At 41.6% G+C, this 22,965-nt stretch overlaps 2 protein-coding genes across 2 annotated transcripts; both read right to left on the bottom strand.

The window, feature by feature from the left end:
• Nucleotides 1–2,901: 2,901 nt before the first annotated feature.
• Nucleotides 2,902–5,904, bottom strand: LOC308461544 (olfactory receptor 2D3-like; the record flags this gene model as incomplete). Its single annotated transcript, XM_080978541.1, has 2 exons — nt 5,885–5,904; nt 2,902–3,850 (listed from the first exon to the last, which is right to left on the bottom strand). Exon 2 carries the CDS (start codon nt 3,829–3,831, stop codon nt 2,902–2,904), a length of 930 nt encoding a protein of 309 aa, XP_080834667.1. The 5' UTR covers nt 3,832–3,850; nt 5,885–5,904.
• A 2,559-nt stretch (nt 5,905–8,463) lies between these two features.
• On the bottom strand, nt 8,464–20,374 carry LOC308461962 (olfactory receptor 5V1-like; the record flags this gene model as incomplete). The annotated part of the gene is made up of 2 exons (XM_080979132.1): nt 19,889–20,374; nt 8,464–9,146 (listed from the first exon to the last, which is right to left on the bottom strand). Exons 1-2 carry the CDS (start codon nt 20,157–20,159, stop codon nt 8,464–8,466), a joined length of 954 nt encoding a protein of 317 aa, XP_080835258.1. The 5' UTR covers nt 20,160–20,374.
• Nucleotides 20,375–22,965: the final 2,591 nt, after the last annotated feature.

Genomic DNA, 22,965 nt, shown 5'->3' with positions numbered 1-22,965 from the left:
CTGTTGTGGAAAGAAACACCCATCCACCTTGCAGGATGTGCAGAGGGAGAGCTGTGAGCCACAGAGATAAAGAGTTCTGAACTTTGTGTGCAGCAGCTAGCAGGAGGCAGAAGCAGATAGTGGACTTGAAGCAATTGCATTGTAGTTAGGAGTTGACGGAATGGAAGGGGGAAGAGTTTGTGCAGGTGGGAGGACACCACCCCATTTTGCCTTAATGACTAGCATCCATGGCCAGTCCTTCTTGACACCCTCCTTTACCCTTTCTTTCTGATTCAAATGTGTGCTTAAACCCTGATGATGCTTTTTGCTTCTAGACCGCTACATCGTTGCCCAAAATAAAATGTGACCTTTAGAATGAAAAAGTTTCCCTACTCCTGGTCTAGATCAAATCCAATATAACAAAAGCATCATGAATGCAACCAAAAGATATACATTTAGTTTTTATTATGAGTCTACATTATTCAAGCTCTCAATAGGACATGAAATATTTTGCCAAAAATGAGCTCCACTTTTCTAAATTGGGAGGAGGAGAGACGATTGGACTGAGATATGAAAACATGTTAGTAGAGTGCCTTCACCTCAAAGCTAGACTCCATATCTGCTACTGAGGTTCATTCAAATATCCTTGAATTAATGAACTGATGTGTCCCAAAGACATACAAGAGTTTTAAAAATGGCATCACTCTGCAGAGAATAGCAGTGTTCGATAACTTGCCAGAGTGGTGCATACTCTAGTTATCTCTAGACTGGTGACAGGGAGTGGCCGCCGAGACCATTTAACACCGGTCCTGAAAAATCTTCATTGGCTCCCAGTACGTTTCCTAGCACAATTCAAAGTGTTGGTGCTGACCTTTAAAGCCCTAAATGGCCTCAGTCCTGTATACCTGAAGGAGCATCTCCACCACCATCATCCAGCCCGGACATTGAGGTCCAGCACCGAAGGCCTTTTGGCGGTTCCTTTTGGTGGTTCACTGAGAGAAGTGAAGTTACAAGGAACCAGGCAGAGGGCCTTCTCAGTAGTGGTGCCTGCCCTGTGGAACGCCCTCCTAGCAGATGTCAAGGCAATAAACAACTATTTTATTTTTAAAAGACAACTGAAGGTAGCCCTGTTTAGGGAAGTTTTTAATGTCTGATGCTGTATTGTTTTTAATATTCGGTTGGAAGCCGCCCAGAGTGGCTGTGGAAACCCAGCCAAATGGGCAGGGTATAAATAATAAATTATTATAATAATATTATTATTATTACCTGCAGCAAATCTTTGTTATATTCAAGGATATCCTAAGTGTCTGTAGCATCATTTGCCCAGATTCATGCTAAAAAACTGAAGTCTTCTGAGCTATGAAGAAAGAGTGATCTTGAAACAGCTCTACATAAGCATTTAAAAGAAATGATCCTGGGAGAGTTGCTGCTGATTAATAATGCAGCAAGCCTCCTAAACCCAAGAGAGGTGCCTACATTACTTCTTTCTCCATTGGATATTCTCCGTTGTACAATAGGGCGGTTCATAAAAAAACTTTTTAAAGAAAAATGCCTGCTCCAAAGCCTCCACGAAAAAACTGTTTACTTGGCCGTTTTCCTATGTTGTGAAGGCTGAAATTTCAATTCAGTGGAGCAGGGTCAAGATATTAACTGATATGCATGAAATTTCAGAAATAGCTATGTAATCCCTAGTGTAGTAGGATAAGACCTTTGGAGCAGGCATTTTTTTTAAAAAAAGTTTTTTTGTACAAAGCATCAATCATCTTCAGCTAACGCACAAGGAAGTCCAGAGAGTCCCATTCACAGACAGTATAATATTTTGCTGCTACCACGTTTCTCCTGGGCAAACATTCAAAATTCCACAGCAGCTGGACTACCAGCCTCAAAAGTCAGCAATGGGGGAGGGACACACATGTGGAAATATCACAGGTTACTGTGTTTCATTTATTTCGCACTCCTAAATATTTTCTCTTGCTTTTTTTGTTATTAACTATATAAATTTCCATCGTCCCCCCCAACCTCCTGATAGGTCTGATTTATTTTGTCTTTTTAAATTGGTTCTCCAATTTTCTGGCATGGAAAAATGAGCATAGCTTGTGTCCAATAGAGCTTGCGTTCAATAATGAGAATAATCGTGTTCCATTTACTTCCCCCTTTGTTGTGAGGTGATTTGGGGGTGGCTTTTTTTTCCTTCCCCACTTGCAAAGTACATACTGCTGCAGGAGGAAGTTGGAAGAGTGACACTCTTTCCCACTTCCTGTTTTAGCTTTATTTGCTTTTCAGTGCTCATGTTAATTCTACTACAGTCGTACCTTGGTTGACAAAAGCCTTAGCAGTCGAACGTTTTGGCTCCCGAATGCCACAAACCCAGAAGTGAGTGTTCCAGTTTGAAAATGTTCTTTCGGAAGCTGAACATCCGGCAGGGATTCTGCAGCTTCCAATTGGCTGCAGGAAGCTCCTGCAGTCAATCAGAAGCTGTGCCTTGGAAGTCAAACATTTTGGAAGTCCAATGGACTTCCGGAGCAGATTCTATTTGGCTTCCAAGGTATGACTGTATATCCAACTTTGACCCAGATCCTTTAAAAAAAAAAAAGCAACAAGGGAAGGGTGAAGAGAAGTGACCAAAATGGGTGCCACCCACAACACTTGCTAAGAAATGTAATTATGCACACAAGTCTTTAAAAAGTATGAGACCCATGCATTATTCCCCCTCTCTCTCTGGGAAATGATACAGATTGGTCCCAGAGAAATAAGCAAACAAATGGAAAGTGGCAACAGGAGCAAAGAAGAAGGAGTATTGTGAGGGGGACTACTGAGAGAATCTTACCCAAGGGTCCCCTAAAACCCAGAATCGGTGCTATCACTAGAGGGAGACAACATCTGAGTATTGACAGAATCAATTTGTTGTTTCAGTGGTACAGCCTAAGAATCCAGTGTTTTCCTCAGGATTCTCATCACTGCCCCCTTCACTTCCTTGTTCCTGAGGCTGTAGATAATGGGGTTGAGCATAGGGGTAATGACAGAGTAGAACAGGGAGATCATCTTGTCCTGATTGGCAGAGTGGGTGGATTTGGGCCTCATGTACATGAAAATGGCTGCCCCATAAAAAAGGGAGACAACGATGAGGTGTGAAGCACAGGTGGAGAACGTCTTCAGACGCCCAGCTGCTGAGCTCATGCGCAAAATGGTTCCCACAATGCGGGTGTAGGACACAAAGACTAGGGAGAGGGGGATAATGAGGACCATTACAGCCACAGCAAAGATGACCATTTCATTCATATATGTGTCAGAACAGGACAACTTGAGCACCTGAGGGGCCTCACAGAAGAAATGGTCTATACGGTTGGACTTGCAGAAGGGCACATGAAAGGTATACACTGTGAGGACCACTGATTGAAGGAAACCACAGACCCATGAAGCAGCCGCCATCTTAGCACATGCTCCCTGCCCCATCACCAGCATGTAGTTTAGGGGGTTGCAGATAGCCACATAGCGGTCATAGGCCATGACAGCCAGAAGAAAGCATTCAGTCACACCAAAGGCAAAAAAGGCATAGTTCTGGGTAGCACAGGCCAGAAGCGAGATTGACTGGGTTTGGCTCAAGAAATGGACTAGCAGCTGTGGAACCGTGCTGGAGATGTAGCAAATGTCAATGGCTGCAAGGTTCCGGAGGAAATAGTACATGGGTGTGGCCAACCGGGAGTCAATGCTAGTGACGCCAATGATGAGGCTGTTCCCTGATAGTGTGACCACATAGATGGACAGAAAGAGTATGAAGAGAAGGATCCGGCTATGTGAGACACTCGAGAATCCCAGTAGAATGAAATCCTTAACAACTGTTCCATTTGCCATGTCTGATATGACTCCAGTGCTATTGGGAAGAGGAGAGAATTTCATTTATTGGTTTATATTCTTGTTAAAATATCAACAAAACATCAGATCACCATAACTTTTGCAAACACAGCACGCAAGTACAATTTTGAAAGGTTGACAAAGCACATAATATGGATAATTACAAGGAGCGTTTGTTTGTTTTTCCATTGTCCACTTGGGGACATTTTGAAAATTAGAATATATAAACCCATGCCTTTAAAAAGAGAGAGAATATTACAGAGACTCATCAGCACTTCTTCTAAAACTTCCTTGGTGAAAAGCCAGTGTTGTACAGTGGTTAGAGCAGACCTCCCTGACCTGGTTCCATGAAGAGGATTTGGACTGCAATTCCCATCAGCCCCAGCCAATACAGTGCTCCAGTTGGAGTGGGTTTAGAACTTGATGCTTACGCTGTGGATACCTGGATTTAAATTCCCACTCAATTCTAAAGTTCAGCAGATGACTTTAAAATGGGAAATGGGAGACCTCCCAGCAGAAAGAAAAAACACTGCATGGGTGATTTATATACATGATTGGGAACTGTTACACTTTTCCTAAGTGCCTGGAAGTCTGCCCCTTTTTTCTTCTTGTGACTAGTGACTTCCCATACGCTGCTTTCTAAGTGTGCCACTTACCCCAAGTCACACAGGAGCTCAAGAAACAGCAGAAATGGAAGGCCAGTTCTTGGAGGGAAATGATTAAGACAAAAGTTATTGGCTTGTATCCATCAGTTCTATTCAGAGTAAACCCATGGAAAGCTATGAATATGACTAACTGAGGTCCAATAATTTCAATGGTTCTGTTCTGAGTAGAACTGCATCTAACTGATTCAGCACATGAAGAAGACCAGAAAATATGGTGGTACACAGCCTGCCCAATCTTCCCTTCTTGGGGCTTCCAATTATCCCACCCCACCCTGGGCAAACCTGGGGACCATCACCATACCTCAATTCTATTCCTGAATTCGTTCACGGGCAGAATTTATGTTTAATCATGGATTTTTAAAAAACCACCTCTAATTATAATCCCCCTACCATTCACTGTGAGAGGAAAGATCAGAGTGGACCCAGGTTTTTGCAGACATGGATACCTGAACTACCTAATAAACTTAAAGAATTTTGTACATGAGCTCCAATTGTAACTGCGCAGTGAATTTTGAGTTAGGTTAGTCAATTTTGTTCCCCACATTAGGAATGAAGCTATGGAATGTGATTGTTCTGAAGGTTACTACTTAGTTCAAATATGAAAGACCTGCAGTTGAAATCAGAAATTGAAAGTGCAGGCATCCTGAGCTGGTCCCCTAGACAAGGAGAAGGGCACTTGTATCTACAACAAACTGTTGCAGTGTGGAATTCTCCTGTTCCGTGTTCTACCCGGCCATGCCATGCCTCGTTTCAGGATACTGAATTCCCTCCCCATGGTTTCCCATTCACCATCACCAACAGGCAGTCAGCATTCTAAGGCCACTGAATGAGTCCGGTCAAATATAAGGAGAGAATATATTTATTTACCCTTATTATCAGGTTAAAGTACATTCCAAGGTGGCATAGGATAAAATCAGTGGCTTGGATCTAAATTTAAGGATTATATTCTGTCTTACTCAGAGCAGACCCAGGGAAACCATGGACTTGGTTATGCCCATTCCAATGGATCTACTGAGGGAATGACTTAGTTGGATATATTTCAATATTAGTGGGACTTCATTCCCATATAAATCATTGGGTCTTAGTTAAATCATGATTGCGTTTAAGAGCTGAATGTTCATGATAAATCTTCATCATTCATGCTCTCTATATGATGATGTGGCATATTTTGTCAAAAAAATAATCTCAGTCTCTTTCATTGGGATAAAAAGGGAGGAGAGCAACACAGTAAACTACATTAGCTTGAGAGCATAGACTGCACTTTTTTTTTTTTTTACTGACAGTCAATTTAAAAATCATTGAATTAATGAGTTTGTTTGCCTTAAAGTCAAAGGGGGCATTGAAAGATGGTACAATGCTGCCAAGAATAGCAGTGTTCTAGAACTTACCTGTAGTAAGTCACTGTCACAATCACAGATGTCCCAGGATTCATTAGCACCATTTCTCCAAATCCTTTATAAAGAAACTGACATCTTCTCACCTATGGTGAATGAGTATTCGTAATATAGCTTCTCATAAGCACTTAAAGGAAATGATCCTGGGAGAGTGGCTTCTAATTTGCTGGCTTTCTGAACTATATGAATGATGCAACCAGCCTCCTAAACCCAAGAGAGATACCAAGGTTTTTTACCGTTCCATGGGATTTCTATATTGCCCAAAGCCTAGTACTTCTGAGGGCTAGGTTTTAAATCTCCAGGTAATTAATTCTGGGAGTTCAAAATGTCTGATTTATACAGAGATTATAATGTACGAACTGGGGAGAATATTGCAAAAAGGATCCCTCAGAGATGGGTGTGTCTCCAGCTTAATATAGAGGCCCCAATTGGAGCACAGTGCTCCTTGAGGAGAAGCATCTCACACTGGAGTTTACACCACTAGACCCGCAACCAACTACTGCCACTGCCACTTCCACTTGTACCTTTTGTCTCCCTTCCAGAAATGGGGAAAAATGTATTTTGGGGGAAAGTATAGCAAGTGGCAAATGGAATATATTTTTCCTATTAAACTGTGTAAATGGGCCACACAATAGCGTTTCACCTCCAACCCTAAACAAGATTTGACTGGATATCCAAATACATAAAATGGTTTTAGTTAGAAATATTCATGTATGGGATCTTAATATTTATACTGAGCGGAATATGTTTTTGGCATTATTATTGTTTCTTACCTAGGCATGGATAGACCCCCTGAACTCTGGTCCATCCCTGTTTTCAGAGGGGATGGGACTAAGAAAAATATATCTGCCACCAGTGTTTACATGGGGCAGCCATGTTTTCGCCACACAATTCCCCCTGAGAGTGACATAATGTCATCAAATCTCATCGCTCTCAGGGTGATTGCTCTATGAGTAAGTGTGTGACAGCAAGGACCACCATGTGATGGCTGCCCAGATAGATCTGTGGACAGATAGATATTCTTATTTAAAAGTGTTAAAGGGGAAAGGGGTTAAGGATGAAGGCAGTGAGAAAACCACTGAGCCACCTGGTAGAGTCATCCACTATTCCACAGATTCTGAATGACCTATTGATCTGTTCCATATTGTGATCCATCCTGTTTGGATCAACTGTGTCTCCTTTGAATTTGAGAAAGGTTGATTCCTCCTCCATCCCTCTTCTTATCTGCTCCTACCTATTAGAATTATTATAATGTTTTGGGAGGGGTTGTTTTAAAGCTCAGATAAATGTTTTTAAATGTATTGTCATGTAGTTTGGGAAGAAAGTCAACACAATGGGAAGAAACTGGGAAAGAAAGCCACGCAATGTACATTATGAGAGCATACAGTGTAGGAAAGTGGTGGGGAACTTCATGTCTAGGAGCCAAATGGGTCCCTTCAAGTTTCTCTGTTTGGATCTTGGGACTCCCCAAATACCACACCACCTCATTGGCCACACACATCTCTTTCCAGGCCACCTTCCTCCCACTGACCCTGCTTAGAAACCTCAGTGAGTGTTTTCAGATGACTGGAATGTGTCCTTGAGCTCTGATAATCCCATTTGTTTTCATGGATGAAGCAAAAAGAGGTCTGTGTCTGTCAGGATGCTGTCATCCTGGTTGCCCAGGAAAGTAGAAAGACAAAGAAAATTTTCTTACAGTCCTTTTTTATTAAAAAAATTCTACAGAGAGAGGCTATAGAACCCAGACTCTGGGATAATGCCATTGTTCCAAGTGAATCTCCACACACACCCCGTCTCTCCCACTTCCTCATTTGTCGTCATTATCTCCTCCTTTACAGGTGCCGCTAAGTGCCCTCAGTCTTTGACCTCTTTGCTTTCCTACTTTTAAGGCTCGCCATGTTCTGGAAGATGGTGGGTCTAGAATTTTTTCTAATGACAACATGTCGGTCAGCTATTATTTCTCAACTTTCCCATCTACCTTTGAGCTGTAACCTCCTGCAAACCCCTGTCGTAACTCTATACTGTCTTTCTCTTCCAGTGTGTAGAAATAAACCTACTGAGGAAAGTAAAAAATTATATTGATTGCTTGGCCCATTTTTACTACTGCCCTTCCCCAGAATGAACTCTGCTCAGAAGGAAAGAGGCCATCAGTCTGAAAATGTTCCCCACTCCTGACATAAAGAAAACATGCAATTGCATTAGTTGTAATAAACTAAGAAACATTTCTTAAGGACATAGATTTTTATTTTTATTTTTTAAAAAATCCAAAATTATTTTTCTGAGCAGTCCCAACAGACAGTCAAGATGCAGAAGTAAGCAGCTTTCTTGACCAAAGTGCTTCAGAGATTTTAGTGGGAGAATCTATTTTACCACATGAATTATCTTTATTATTTATACCACCCATGATGGGCTGGTATGGAAATGCTTAATAAATATTTTACATCATAATCCCCCCACACCAACTAAGTGAGCCTTATTGCTGAAACCACTCCAGAGATCTGCATCTAAGCAAAGAAGTATGTGGGGAATATTACCAATAAATAAATGGTGCTGTGAAATTTGCAGCCCATCTTCTAAATTCCTGTATGAATTGCAAATTTCATAGAACCCTTTTTAAGGGCCTCCTTGACATCATTATTTCTTAAGCTATATATGATGGGGTTGAGAAGGGGAGTCAAAATGGTGTACAGGAGAGAAAAAACTTTGTTCAAGTCTCTCAGGATGCTTGTCTTGGGTACAATGTAGACTATAATCAGTGTCCCATAGAAAACTGTCACCATTATCAGGTGAGAGGAGCAAGTAGAGAAAGCCTTCTGCCTGCTGGAACGCGAAGAGATCTTCAGGATGGAGGTGATGATGCAAACATAGGATGCCAGGGTCAACAGGAAAGGAGGAAAGGCACACAGTGATGACAATATTAAAATTGAGGTGTCTATTGTATGTGTATTACTGCATGACAAGTCAATGACTGGGCCAATATCACAAAAGAAGTGGTCAATCTCATTAGGGCCACAAAAGACTAACTGGGACATGAGAGATGTGGTTATGGTGGCAGCTAAGCCCCCACTCACCCAGGAACCAGCAGCCAGTTGAAGACACAATCTGTCTGTCATTTGGATAGCATAATGCAATGGCTTGCATATGGCTAAGTAACGATCAAAGGACATTGCGGCTAGGAGGAAGCACTCTGTAGTAACAAGTATGCCAAAAATGTAAAACTGTGTGACACAAGCAGTGAATGAAATGGACCTGTCCCCTGTAAAGAGACTATAGAGCATCCTGGGCAGGATGGTGGAGCTGTAGAAGGTCTCCAAGCAAGACAAGTTCCCTAGGAAGTAATACATGGGTGTGTGAAGGTGCTGGGCAGACACAACAAGAAAAACGATGATGAGGTTCCCAGAGATGGTCACAATGTAAATCGCCAAAAACAGCAGCAGGAGAACAGTTTGCAGATTCTGACCACCCTCAAACCCCAGGAGAATGAATTCTGTGATCATGGTTTGGTTTGCCCCATTTTGCACTTGCCAAGAGATCATGTAGATAAGATTTGCACACTGGAAAACAAGAATGGAAGGATTTAATTTACAGCAGTGGTGAAGCAATCTTTGTAATATGTAATTCTAGGTTTGGAGTGTGAATTTTACAATGGTGAGGTGTTTGAACACCATTCACTTTCTGCTAGCCAGATTTATCACCTAAATTCTGTAATCATGACATGATTGCTCCATTTTGCACTTGCCAGCACGAAATGTAGATAAGATCTGAACACTGGAAAACAAAAAAAGAAAGGAGAAAAAGGGTCGAACTAAACTGAAAGCGTATTTGAAAGAAACTAGAAAATGTATAGGTGTGGCTCTCACAATGTGAATTTGTAACTGGATATTTTTAGCCACACACTTGGCAGCAGCTGCTGCTGCTCTTGCTGCTGCTTCGTCTCCTCTCTATCTGTCTCTCTCTCTCTGTTGTTCCTCTCCTAGCAGAGGAGGGTGGGGTTTTGGGGGGGTAGTAAGAGGGGCACATAAGGGACGCGGGTGGCGCTGTGGGTTAAACCACAGAGCCTAGGACTTGCTGATCAGAAGGTTGACGGTTCGATTCCCTGCGACGGGGTGAGCTCCAGTTGCTCGGTCCCAGCTCCTGACAACCTAGCATTTTGAAAGCACGTCAAAGTGCAAGTAGATAAATAGGTACCGCTCCAGCGGGGAGGTAAACGGCGTTTCCGTGCGCTGCTCTGGTTCGCCAGAAGCGGCTTAGTCATGCCGGCCACATGACCCGGAAGCTGTACGCTGGCTCCCTCGGCCAATAAAGCGAGATGAGCGCCACAACCCCAGAGTCGGTCACGACTGGACCTAATGGTCAGGGGTCCCTTTACCTTTACCTTTAAGAGGGGCACATATCATCCAGCACCACAGGATTACTCAAGACTTTGAGATTGTATTGCAGGGCAGATCTCAGTGGTTTTATTAAATTCTGAAGCTGAATTGATTTTGCACAGCAATATCAAAATATCAAAAAGCAACATCAATAAGCAATATCAGAAATATCCAGTGGTGATAAAATGGGGACCTTGTCTTTTCCCATTCTGTAAATATGTGAGAAAGGTTGCCTTACCTTTAAACGTGTCTACTGTAGAATGAGCAGTGTTGTGAATTCTCTCCGCAGCAATATCAGCGCCTGAAGGTTCAAAACATCCTTTGACATCTTTAACTCCAGTACCTGTCTTCAGGCTGATACTAACAACAACGCAGGGAATCAATCTGAACACTTCTAGATCATGATGTCCCAAAGGCATCGCTCTTATTTGCCATTGATCCTAGAGGGGTGCTTAGCACTCTTCTTTGGGTTATTTACTCCTTTTATCCTGGAGGAATGTGTAATCTCCCTTGACATTTGTTCACAGCAAGAATGTCAACTACTTTAAACTGCCAGAAAATTAATTCTACTTTGAGCATGCAGTAAAATTTAAGGTCAGGCAGAGCCATCAAAATAATATTGTTTTCCTTTTGTTTTGCTACTGTGATTAACTGTACAGGAAGAAACTCGTTGAAGTTCATGGGGCATGAACTAGTCAAGCCAAAACACTTTCAACTTCCATTTGCTTCCAGAGGGAGAGCTAGGCACTTGCTAGCATTGCTCCCATTGAAAAAGAAAGAGGCTGGGAACTATTTAACTTGGACTGCTTTGTCTATATATTAGTAACAGGCAGTCCTGGACTACACACACTGAGGGAATGATTCAGTCCCACAGAAGCACTGTTACAAGGTATGCATCTGAACCCATATGTGTGTCCACCACTTACATGTGTTCTATGCATATTCCTGAGAGGATTCGAAACTTTTGCCATAGTCAATATGTGCATGTGTTATGAATGTATCTCTACTGTTAACCCATATACCTAATAAAAATGTTCACAAACAAGAGCATTAAAGAAGAATTGGTTTATGACATGAAATGAAAGACAGAGTATACAGATGCTCTTTCGGACAGCAAGGTTACAGGTGGACAGCGGTATATATACAGTGGTACCTCGGGTTACAGACACTTCAGGTTACAGATGCTTCAGGTTACAGACTCCACTAACCCAGAAATAGTACCTTGAATTAAGAACTTTGCTTCAGGATGAGAACCACAAATCGCACGGTGGCGGCGTAGAGGCAGCGGGAGGCCCCATTAGCTAAAGTGGTACCTCAGGTTAAGAACAGTTTCATGTTAAGAACAGACCTCCAGAAAGAATTAAGTTCTTAACCCAAGGTACCACTGTACCTTAGATTTAAAGGGTAAAAGAGATTCTCTAATTACCCAAGCTTGAACTGTGAACACAACCATTTGCCATGGACACATACTAATAAGAAAGAGAAAAGGAGTTAGTATACCTGATCTAGCTGTAAGTGGATCTTTGAGTCAAGGATCAAAGATTTGTGCCTTCTGTTTGAAAATTAAGATTTCCCCTTAAAATCTTATATCACCGTGACTACAGTGTGTCTCACTCATTCCTTGGTCCATGTTCTAGCAAAGCTAAAGAGTTCAACCTTGAGATCAGAGAGTGAAAAGGGAGTTCTAGTGGAGCTATGAGCTTCCCAACGATTGAAAATCTGGGGCATGAACACTATTCTGAAGCCATGTAAATCTCAGAAAAGGGTGGCGCCATCGGCAATGGCGGACTCCCTCTGATCTGGAGGGACTAGCTCCACGCGAAACGGGTCTTTTCCGCTACGGCGAAGTGGGGACCCTTTCAAAAATCACAGGCGGATGAAGCCTGTGACCATGGGACTTGGCGGGCACCTTTAGCGCCCCCCCCAACCCGCAAAAGAACCCACTAACGGGCTCCGGAGCGAAGAGGGGGAAGTGGCGCGGTGCTGAGAGTCAACTGCTTCTTCCGTGGAGCGAAGCCGCACAGCCGTTGCCGGAGAGCGCTGCCATTTTCCTGGGACAATTTGGCTTCTAAAATAATCACCCGTGAGTACTTAAATTTCGGACAATTGGACTTTAAATAAGGACTTGCAAGCAGAAAGGAAAATTGGACTTAAAAGTTTACCTCAATTTGGCACTGAAACGGGAAGGTCTAAACAGGAAGTCAGCCTTCCGTTTCTTTGTAGATAGATTAAAGCAAAGACATGGCAAACTAGAGCTCAGAAAATTGCTTGTAGAATATTAACTTTCATCATTTAAAATTGTTGAACCCCCCCTTCGGAAGCAGGAGAAGAGGGGGGATTTTTTCGGACTGTTTAAACCTGCAGAAGTGAGTGTAAAGTAAAGTAACTTTCCACCATCCTGATCCTGGAGCGGGGTGTCAGGACTGACGTTTTTTGAAGCTCATTGACCAGAGACAAACGTTTTTGACAGATAGCTATAAGAAGAGAAACATTGATTACATTGTTCCCCTTCGCATTTTAAAGGAACAAATATTGACAAAATATTTGAAAAAGGAAACTTTGTTGTTAGACTTGTCTTTAAAAGAAAGAACAAATAGAAGTTTTCCCCCTAGAGGGAGACTGTGAAACTGTAACCAACTCCGGGGAGCTTGCAGCTGTTACAGATTACAATCGTGGGAATAGACTTCTGACCTTGCAGGACAATGTATTCAGAAGCTCTGTTGCGTGCTTTCTGTAAAACAAATGCCCTACTGGAACAGCTACATAAGAAGACGAACTTGATGACTGATGCGATCAGAAATTTTGAACAGGCAGTGGGAAATTATACGGAGCCCACCCAGGAATTAAATCAGGAGTGTGCCCTGACAGAACAGATGAGGGAAGAGGATGTTGCTGAATCTTGGGCGCCAGAGATGAAGGGAGCTGTGGCCCAGCAGGAACATGAGCTTTTGGACTTGACAAATGAACTTGGAAAAAGCCAGATTTGGAAAGACAAAGTTGGTTTGGTTTGGAAATGGGGGGTTGGATGGACCCCCCTATGCAGGGATGTTTGGACCTTTCAAGTCTGGCAATGGGCCGTGAGATGTTTGGGGTTGTGGGGGCTCTTAATTTTGGAGGGATTTTGAAACATGTTCTTAAATACCACATGGAGTTTAGTGTGGACTATGGAAAAGGGGCTGATTTGTCAAGAAGGGTCAAAAACATTGTTAAGCTGGAGTTCCCACGAGTGAAAGGAGCAGGAGACAAAGGAAAATACAGTTATAAATATGAAGAAGAGCTGCGGAAGGGACATGGAAGAGACTTAAGGGCCTCGGATACAAGGTTACCAGGTTAATGCGCTAGATCGATGGTATAATAAGGACTGACAAAACCCGGGACCAGGAGGAAGGGACGCTGGATGAAGACTGGATTGTTTTTATTTCTTTTTTTTTTACTACTAGGATTGTTTTAAAAAATTGATGAATGTTTAAAAAATGTTGGAACGAAATTACTTGGCTTTAGCAAAAATGTTTAAAGAATTATGTAAGAATATTATGGTTATGAGAAGTTGGTAAAAATAAGATTTAAGTTTTAAGCTTTAAGGTTCTTTATAGTAAGATAAGATTAAAATAGATTAAGGTAATGTAATGACAGAATATTATGAAATATGGAAAGGATTTGCTGCGACAATTAACAACTAGGATACAAAAAAAGGGAGGAGGAGGAGGTCAAAGAAAGAAGGTAATGACAGTTGAGGATTTGAGAATGATGGATTTGTTTTTGAGTGTTTGTGGTGTATTTTTGTTTTTTGAATTTGTATTGTTTGATGTGGTTTGTTTTTTCTTTTTTTGTTTTTTTCTGCTTTGTTCTCTTTTGTAATTCTAAAAATTTTCAATAAATATCATTTAAAAAAATAAATAAATCTCAGAAAAGGAGGTGGAGCTTCCTGATTGAGTTAATATTGTAGTATCTTCATTCCTTGGAATCATTGCTTCTTTCTTGCAAGTTCCTGTCCGTTTACCACTTTGTTTACTCTGGTTGAAGTTGAAGGGACATGGTCCTAATTAGAAATGACTAATTGGTTATCTGTGTTTTTCTTGAATAATGAATTTATTAATATAAGACGATTTCATCATCTAGGCAGAATCCAATTCCTTTTTACATGAAGTGATGATTAAACTTGGTTAGAAAGTAACACAGGATCAGGGTGCTGACCTTTAATTTAATATTAAGAGTTCCAGATATTTGCTTGTACTTTCCGGGATACGTATAAAGCAAGGTCTGTTACCAGGGTCAAAGAGAGCCCATTAAGGGGCATATTTCATATTCAGGTAATGCCAACTGCTCCTCAGTTATAATCCAGATTCACACCCAGCATTACAGCACTATTAAGGATCATGACACAGGAAAGGTGCAATCCTGCTTCTACCTCTTCCCCATCCCCACTTCTGTGCCTAACAGTAAGTTGGGAGAGGGGAATTTAAAGAGGATTTCAGATAATGTTTTTGGCATGTGGCCAAAGTGCGAAGAGAAAGTGGACACCCCACCCCACCCCCCAGAGCTGAAAGACCCACCCTATCATCTGGTCCAGAAATGGGTCCCTAGAACTCAGTAGGCATAAGCTCGCCACCCTGCTTCAATTAGTGGTATTAATACTACTACACCTGCTTTTGAATTATGGTGCTGGAGGAGACTCTTGAGAGTCGCATGGACTGCAAGAAGGTCAAACCTATCCATTCTGAAGGAAATCAGCCCTGAGAGCTCACTGGAAGGACAGATCCTGAAGCTGAGGCTCCAGTACTTTGGCCACCTCATGAGAAGAGAAGACTCCCTGGAAAAGACCCTGATGTTGGGAAAGATTGAGGGCACAAGGAGAAGGGGATGACAGAGGACGAGATGGTTGGATACTGTTCTCGAAGCTACCAGCATGAGTTTGACCAAACTGCGGGAGGCAGTGGAAGACAGGAGTGCCTGGCGTGCTCTGGTCCATGGGGTCACGAAAAGTCAGACACGACTAAACAACAACAACTACTACACCACATCATACTCATTTCTGATTTGTATGAACTCAATTGTTTAGTGTGGCAGCCCCTGCACTTTAGAACTCCCTGTCTATTGAGATCAAGATGGTGTTTTCTGTGTTCTCCTTTCAGTACCTGCTAAAAACATTCTTATTTAGACAAGCCTACCCAGATGCTTAGAAAATTGAGGTCATTTGAATCTGTTTTAGTATTTTTATTTTTGTGTGTTTAAGGTTGCAAATTTTTCTCGAGTTTATTGTTTGATTATTTTTGGAATCTGCTTTGAGGTTTTTAATAATCAAGTGGCATATACATTTTATGAAATAAAAAAATTAAAAGAAATAATTGAGATACTTAATTGTGCATGTCCCTGTTATGCAGATATAATAGCTCCTTTCAGACTTGGCGCTGAATGCATGGACATCATGGAGTCACAGTTGGTAGAGATATTCCTCAGGCCCAATGGCCCAGCAGGTTGGGAATTTATCCTTGCCCTGGACACCGGGCCAAGCAACGATATTGGTCAGTTGGTCCGACGCTAAGGCAATGCCCTCTAATTCCTGCCACCATTGGCCAATTTGGTGGCAGGAGGACAATCACAGAGGAGACCCAGGGCCCACCCACAAAGCGTCCTTAATCATGCATCAGTGAAATGGGTACCTTCATTTGTACGAGGAATTAAAGGAAGCGGAAACCAATGTGAGAACATGTTTTCCTCTGCTGCAGACTATAGGGACAAAACAATGTAAAATAATGGAGTAATTAAGCCATCTTCATCAAGGGTTTCATAAACTGGACCAACTCATTCCCTCCCCAAGTTTTCCCCTAAAGATTATCATCCTGAGATGGAAAGAAGATAAAGTCCCAACCAGAGACGAATGACTGATGAAGATGATGGACTATGCCAAAATGGCGAAAATGACTGGGAAAATTAGAAATCAGGAAGAGAGAAACTTAAATAAGGAATGTGAGAAATTTGCAAATTATCAAAGAAAACACTGTAAACAACTAAAAACTTTGGCAGGATTTGAGTAACACTTGTAATGTACTATAAACTAAGATGAAAATGGATTAATTTAAGAAAAATGGAGAAAACATATATGCAGTTGAAAAAGAATGGAAATGGAAACCATGGAAGGCTGGAGTCCAAGGATTTAGGGAATCCTAAATGTTGATGATCATGTCCAATGTTTGAATTTAAATGTGTAGTGTAAAACTGAATAAAAAAGGTATTAAAAAACCCTCTAGAGGTTATCATCCTTATGGAAACTTTGAACCTACCCTGAGCCCATTGATACCTCCCTCCTGTATGTGTATGGCTTACATTTGCTTACATTAGCAACAACACTCACCACCTGAGCATTGGACATAGAAGGAATGGCATAGCACTCATCACAACACTGTTTTTGAAAACGAATGCTTGTCACGAAGGCTGCTCCATTGCAGCAAATGGGGCACTGCCCCACTAACCTCATTCTTCCCTCAACCAGCCCCCAACTGCCTGCCTTCTTGCACCTAGTCCAGGGAAAGGCACTGCTTATGGCAGCTTTCTTCTCCTTATTATCAGTCTAGCCAGTTTTAGAACATAACATGGAGGTGGATGGGGACCAAAGCAGAATTGACTAGCTCTGCTCATCATTGGCTTTGGCTCCACCTCCTGTTGGGATCTCTTCCCCATGAGTTCCAAAAGTCCTTGATCTCCGATAATCCCTTTTGTGTTCATGGATGAAGCAAAGCGAGTTCTGTGTGTAAAATTTAACCTACTGCAGAAAGTAAAAAAAATGTATTGATTGCTTGGCCCACTTTTTCTACTGCCCTTCCCCAGACTGAAGTTTACTCAGAAAGAGAGTGGCCATCAAGCAGATAACGTTTTCCACCCTTGACATAAAGAAAGCATGCAATTGCATTAGTTGTAATAAACTAAGACACATTTCTTAAGGACCTAGATTTTGATAAAAAATGTATCCAAAAAACAGCCCATTAGGGGGCATATTTCATATTCAGGTAATTCCAACTGCACTGATGCCCTGATCCACAGTTATATATATATATATATATATATATATATATATTCCAAAAATTTTAAACAGACAAACAAACATAGATCTTAACTGTACTTGATCCAATCTTAGTAACATTGTTAGGTGACTTCCTCAAATCCCCCTGGCTGAGTTTCAGTGTATATCATTGTAACAGTTTTCCAAAACCAATTTTCTCATAAAATTAACTTAATCACTTAACATCTTTCTTTCTTTTCATTTTAACTTTAAACATATTATTCTCTAACATCACATATTTAAATCCTAAGTCTATCTGATATTTGCAAGTTTTTCCAATTAAATTATCTTAGCGTATTTAAGTAAATAGTCTTTGAATTTCATCTATTTCTCCTGGTACTCCTCCTCCTTCTGGTCGCGGATTCTTCCAGTCAGGTCGGCTAGCTCTGAAAAGTCCATCATCTTCATTGATCCAGAGTTATAATCCAGATTCACACCCAGCATTACAGCACTATTAAGGATCATGACACAGAACAGGTGTGATCCTACTTCCACCTCTTCCCCATCTCTGCTTCTGTGCCTAACAGTAAGTTGGGAGATGGGAATTTAAAGAGGGTCTCAGATAATGTTTTTGGCATTTGGCCAAGGTGCAAAGAGAAAGTGGACTCCCCTGAGCTGACAGACCCACCCTATCATCTGGTCCAGAAACAGATCCCTAGAACTCAGTAGGCATAAGCTCACCACAATGCTTTGATTAGAGGAATTAGTACACCAAGTAATAACTAAACAACTGTTCCGTTTCCCATGTCTGACATGACTCCAGTGCTATTGGGAAGAGGAGAGAATTTCATTTATTGGTTTATATTCTTGTTAAAATATCAACAAAACATCAGATCACCATAACTTTTGCAAACACAGCACGCAAGTACAATTTTGAAAGGTTGACAAAGCACATAATATGGATAATTACAAGGAGCGTTTGTTTGTTTTTCCATTGTCCACTTGGGGACATTTTGAAGATTAGAATATATAAACCCATGCCTTTAAAAAGAGAGAGAATATTACGGAGACTCATCAGCACTTCTTCTAAAACTTCCTTGGTGAAAAGCCAGTGTTGTACAGTGGTTAGAGCAGACCTCCCTGACCTGGTTCCATGAAGAGGATTTGGACTGCAATTCCCATCAGCCCCAGCCAACACAGTGCTCCAATTGGAGTGGGTTTAGAGCATGATGCTATGCTGAGGATACCTGGATTTAAATTCCCACTCAATCCTAAAGTTCAGCAGATGACTTTAAAATGGGAGACCTGCCAGCACAAAGAAAAAACACTGCATGGGTGATATATATACCTGATTGGGAATTGTTACACTTTTCCTAAGTGCCTGGAAGTCTGCCCCTTTTTTCTTCTTGTGACTAGTGACTTCCCATACACTGTTATCTAAGTGTGCCACTTACCCCAAGTCACACAGGAGCTCAAGAAACAGCAGAAATGGAAGGGCAGTTCTTGGAGGGAAATGATTAAGACAAAAGTTATTGGCTTGTATCCATCAGTTCTATTCAGAGTAAACCCATGGAAAGCTATGAATATGACTAACTGAGGTCCAATAATTTCAATGGTTCTGTTCTGAGTAGAACTGCATCTAACTGATTCAGCACATGAAGAAGACCAGAAAACATGGTGGTACACAGCCCGCCCAGTCTTCCCTTCTTGGGGCTTTCAATTATGCCACCCCACCCTGGGCAAACCTGGAGACCATCACCATACCTCAATTCTATTCCTGAATTCGTTCACGGGCAGAATTTATGTTTAATCGTGGATTTTTAAAAAACCACCTCTAATTATAATCCCCCTACCATTCACTGTGAAAGGAAAGATCGCAGTGGACACAGGGTTTTGCAGACATGGATACTTGAACTACCTGATAAAGAAAATGGAAGAGTTCAAATCACTCATTGGAAAAAGAAATTGTCAGTTTCTTCCAAACTCGTCTCAGGGCTCTGTGAACTTCTTGGTTTCTCAAGCTGTAGATGAGAGGGTTGAGCAAAGGAGTCAAGACTGTATAGAAAATGGAGAAGACTTTATTGAGGTCTCTCAGGGTCGGGGTGTCCGGCAGCATGTAGACAATGATTAAATCACTATAAAATAGGCAGACAACAATTAAATGAGAGGAGCAGGTTGAAAAGGCCTTTTTCCTTCCAGTGGTGGATGGGATCTTTAAGATGGTGGTGATGATGCAAGCATAAGACGTGAGAGTCAATAGAAACGGGATGACGACAAAAATGAAATTAAAGAAAAGGACGAGGAATTCAATCATGCTTGTGTCACTGCATGACTTTTTTTCCAATGGGAAATAATCACATAAGTAATGATCTATGACACGGGGTTCGCAGAAGGATAGTTGAACCATGAAAATCAGCACAATGCTATTAGCCATCAAACCATTTACCCATGCTCCTGCCATGAGCTGAAAACATAGTTTTCTACGCATAATAGTGGCATAGAGCAAAGGACTGCATATTGCCAGGTAGCGGTCATAGGACATTACTGCCAAGAGAAACGTTTCTATCGCTACACAACAGCCAAAGAAATAAAACTGGGCTATGCATCCACTAACAGAAATGTAACCGATACCAGTTAGTAAATCGGCCAACATTTTGGGCACGATGATTGAGCTATAGCAAGTCTCCAGGCAAGACAAATTCCCCAGGAAGAAGTACATGGGGGTGTGCAGGTGCTGATCTGCCCAAACCAGGAAAAAGATCAGCAGGTTCCCAGCTGTTGTCGCAATATAAACCATCAGGAAGAGCAAGAAAAGAAAAGGCTGCAGCTCAGGGAGATTCCCAAATCCCAAGAGGATGAATTCCGTGATGACTGTTTGGTTTCCTTCTTTTATATCCAACATTGTCTTTTTATCCAACAAATGTCACACCAACTTTAAAATCTAACCGGGAGGACATACGTTTTAGTGTAGGAGAAATATCAAGAACATTTTGTACATGAGCTCCTATTGTAACTGTGCAGTGTATTTTGAGTTAGGTTAGTCAATTTTGTTCCCCGCACTAGGAATGAAGCTATGGAATGTGATTGGTCTGAAGGTCACAACTTAGTTTAAATAGGAAAGACCTGCAGTTGAAATCAGCAATTGAAAGTGCAGGCATCCTGAGCTTGTTCCCTAGGCAAGGAGAAGGGCACTTGTATCTACAACAAACTGTTGCAGTGTGGAATTCTCCTGTTCCATGTTCTACCCGGCCATGCCATGCTTCATTTCAGGATACTCAATTCTGTCCCCATGGTTTCCCATTCACCATCACCAACAGGCAGTCAGCATTCTAAGGCCACTGAATGAGTCCAGTCAAATATAAGGAGAGCTTATCTTTGTTTTCAGATGATTCAGCCTTATTATCAGGTTAAAGTACATTCCAAGGTGTCATAGAATGAAGTCAGTGACTTCAAACTAAATTTAAGGATTATATTCAGTCCTACTCAGAGCAGACCCAGGGAAACCATGGACTTGGTTGTGCCCATTCCAAAGGCTCTACTGAGGGAATGATTTAGTTGGATATATTTCAATATTACTGGGACTTCATTCCCATATAAATCATTGGGTCTTAGTTAAATCATGATTGCGTTTTTCATGGATTTCAAAGAGCAACTTAGTCTAGAATAGATACAATCCATTATGATGAAAAAAATAACATTAAAGAGCTGGATGTTCATGATAAATCATCATTCATGCACTCTATATGATGACATGGTATATTTTTTCAAAAAATAAGCTCAGCCTCTTTCATTGGGATAAAAAGGGAGGAGAGCAACACAGTAAACTACATTAGCTTGAGAACATAGTCTTCACTTTCTTTTTTTTACTGACAGTCAATTTAAAAATCATTGAATTAATGAATTTGTTTCCCTTAAAGTTAAAGAGGGCATTGAAAGATGGTACAATGCTGCCAAGAATAGCAGTGTTATAGAACTTACCTGTAGTAAGTCACTGTCACAATCACAGATGTCCCAGGATTCATTAGCACCATTTCTCCAAATCCTTTATAAAGAAACTGACATATTCTCACCTACGGTGAATGAGTATTCGTAATATAGCTTCCCATAAGCACTTAAAGGAAATGATCCTGGGAGAGTGGCTGCTAATTTGCTGGCTTTCTGAACTGTATGAATGATGAAACCAGCCTCCTAAACCCAAGAGAGATACCTAGGTTATTTACCGTTCCATGGGATTTCTACATTGCCCAAAGCCTAGTACTTCTGAGGGCTAGGTTTTAAATCTCCAGGTAATTAATTCTGGGGTTCAAAATGTCTGATTTATACAGGGAAAAGGAGTTAGTATACCTGATCAGGCTGTAAGTGGAACTCTTAGTCAGGGACCATAGAACTGTGTCTTCTGTTTGAAAATTAAGATCTCCCTTTAAAATCTTAGAATCATAGAGTTGGAAGAGACCACAAGGGCCATCAAGTCCAACCCCCTGCCAAGCAGGAAACACCATCAGAGCACTCCTGACATATGGTTGTCAAGCCTCTGCTTAAAGACCTCCAAAGAAGGAGACTCCACCACACTCCTTGGCAGCAAATTCCACTGTCGAACAGCTCTTACTGTCAGGAAGTTCTTCCTAATGTTTAGGTGGAATCTTCTTTCTTGTAGTTTGGATCCATTGCTCCGTGTCCGCTTCTCTGGAGCAGCAGAAAACAACCTTTCTCCCTCCTCTATGTGACATCCTTTTATATATTTGAACATGGCTATCATATCACCCCTTAACCTCCTCTTCTCCAGGCTAAACATGCCCAGCTCCCTTAGCCGTTCCTCATAAGGCATCGTTTCCAGGCCTTTGACCATTTTGGTTGCCCTCCTCTGGACACGTTCCAGTTTGTCAGTGTCCTTCTTGAACTGTGGTGCCCAGAACTGGACACAGTACTCCAGGTGAGGTCTGACCAGAGCAGAATACAGTGGCACTATTACTTCCCTTGATCTAGATGCTATACTCCTATTGATGCAGCCCAGAATTGCATTGGCTTTTTTAGCTGCCGTGTCACACTGTTGGCTCATGTCAAGTTTGTGGTCAACCAAGACTCCTAGATCCTTTTCACATGTACTGCTCTCAAGCCAGGTGTCCCCCATCTTGTATTTGTGCCTCTCATTTTTTTTGCCCAAGTGCAATACTTTACATTTCTCCCTGTTAAAATTCATCTTGTTTGTTTTGGTCCAGTTCTCTAATCTGTCAAGGTCGTTTTGAAGTGTGATCCTGTCCTCTGGGGTGTTAGCCACCCCTCCCAGTTTGGTGTCATCTGCAAATTTGATCAGGATGCCCTTGAGTCCATCATCCAAGTCGTTGATAAAGATGTTGAATAAGACCGGGCCCAAGACAGAACCCTGTGGCACCCCACTAGTCACTCTTCTCCAGGATGAAGAGGAACCATTGATGAGCACCCTTTGGGTTCAGTCAGTCAGCCAGTTACAAATCCACTGAGTAGTAGCATAGTCAAGACCGCATTTTACCAGCTTCTTTACAAGAATCTCATGGGGCACCTTGTCAAATGCCTTGCTGAAATCAAGGTAGGCTACATCCACTGCGTTCCCTTCATCTACCAGGCTTGTAATTCTGTCAAAAAATGAGATCAGGTTAGTCTGACATGACTTATTTTTCAGAAATCCATGCTGACTATTGGTGATCACAGCATTCCTTTCTAGGTGCTCACAG

The sequence above is a fragment of the Podarcis pityusensis genome (genome assembly GCF_964106645.2).
Source record: "Podarcis pityusensis genome assembly, chromosome: 13".
Classification (NCBI taxonomy): Eukaryota; Metazoa; Chordata; class Lepidosauria; order Squamata; family Lacertidae; genus Podarcis; species Podarcis pityusensis.
This window is presented reverse-complemented; position numbering and strand designations above follow the sequence as displayed.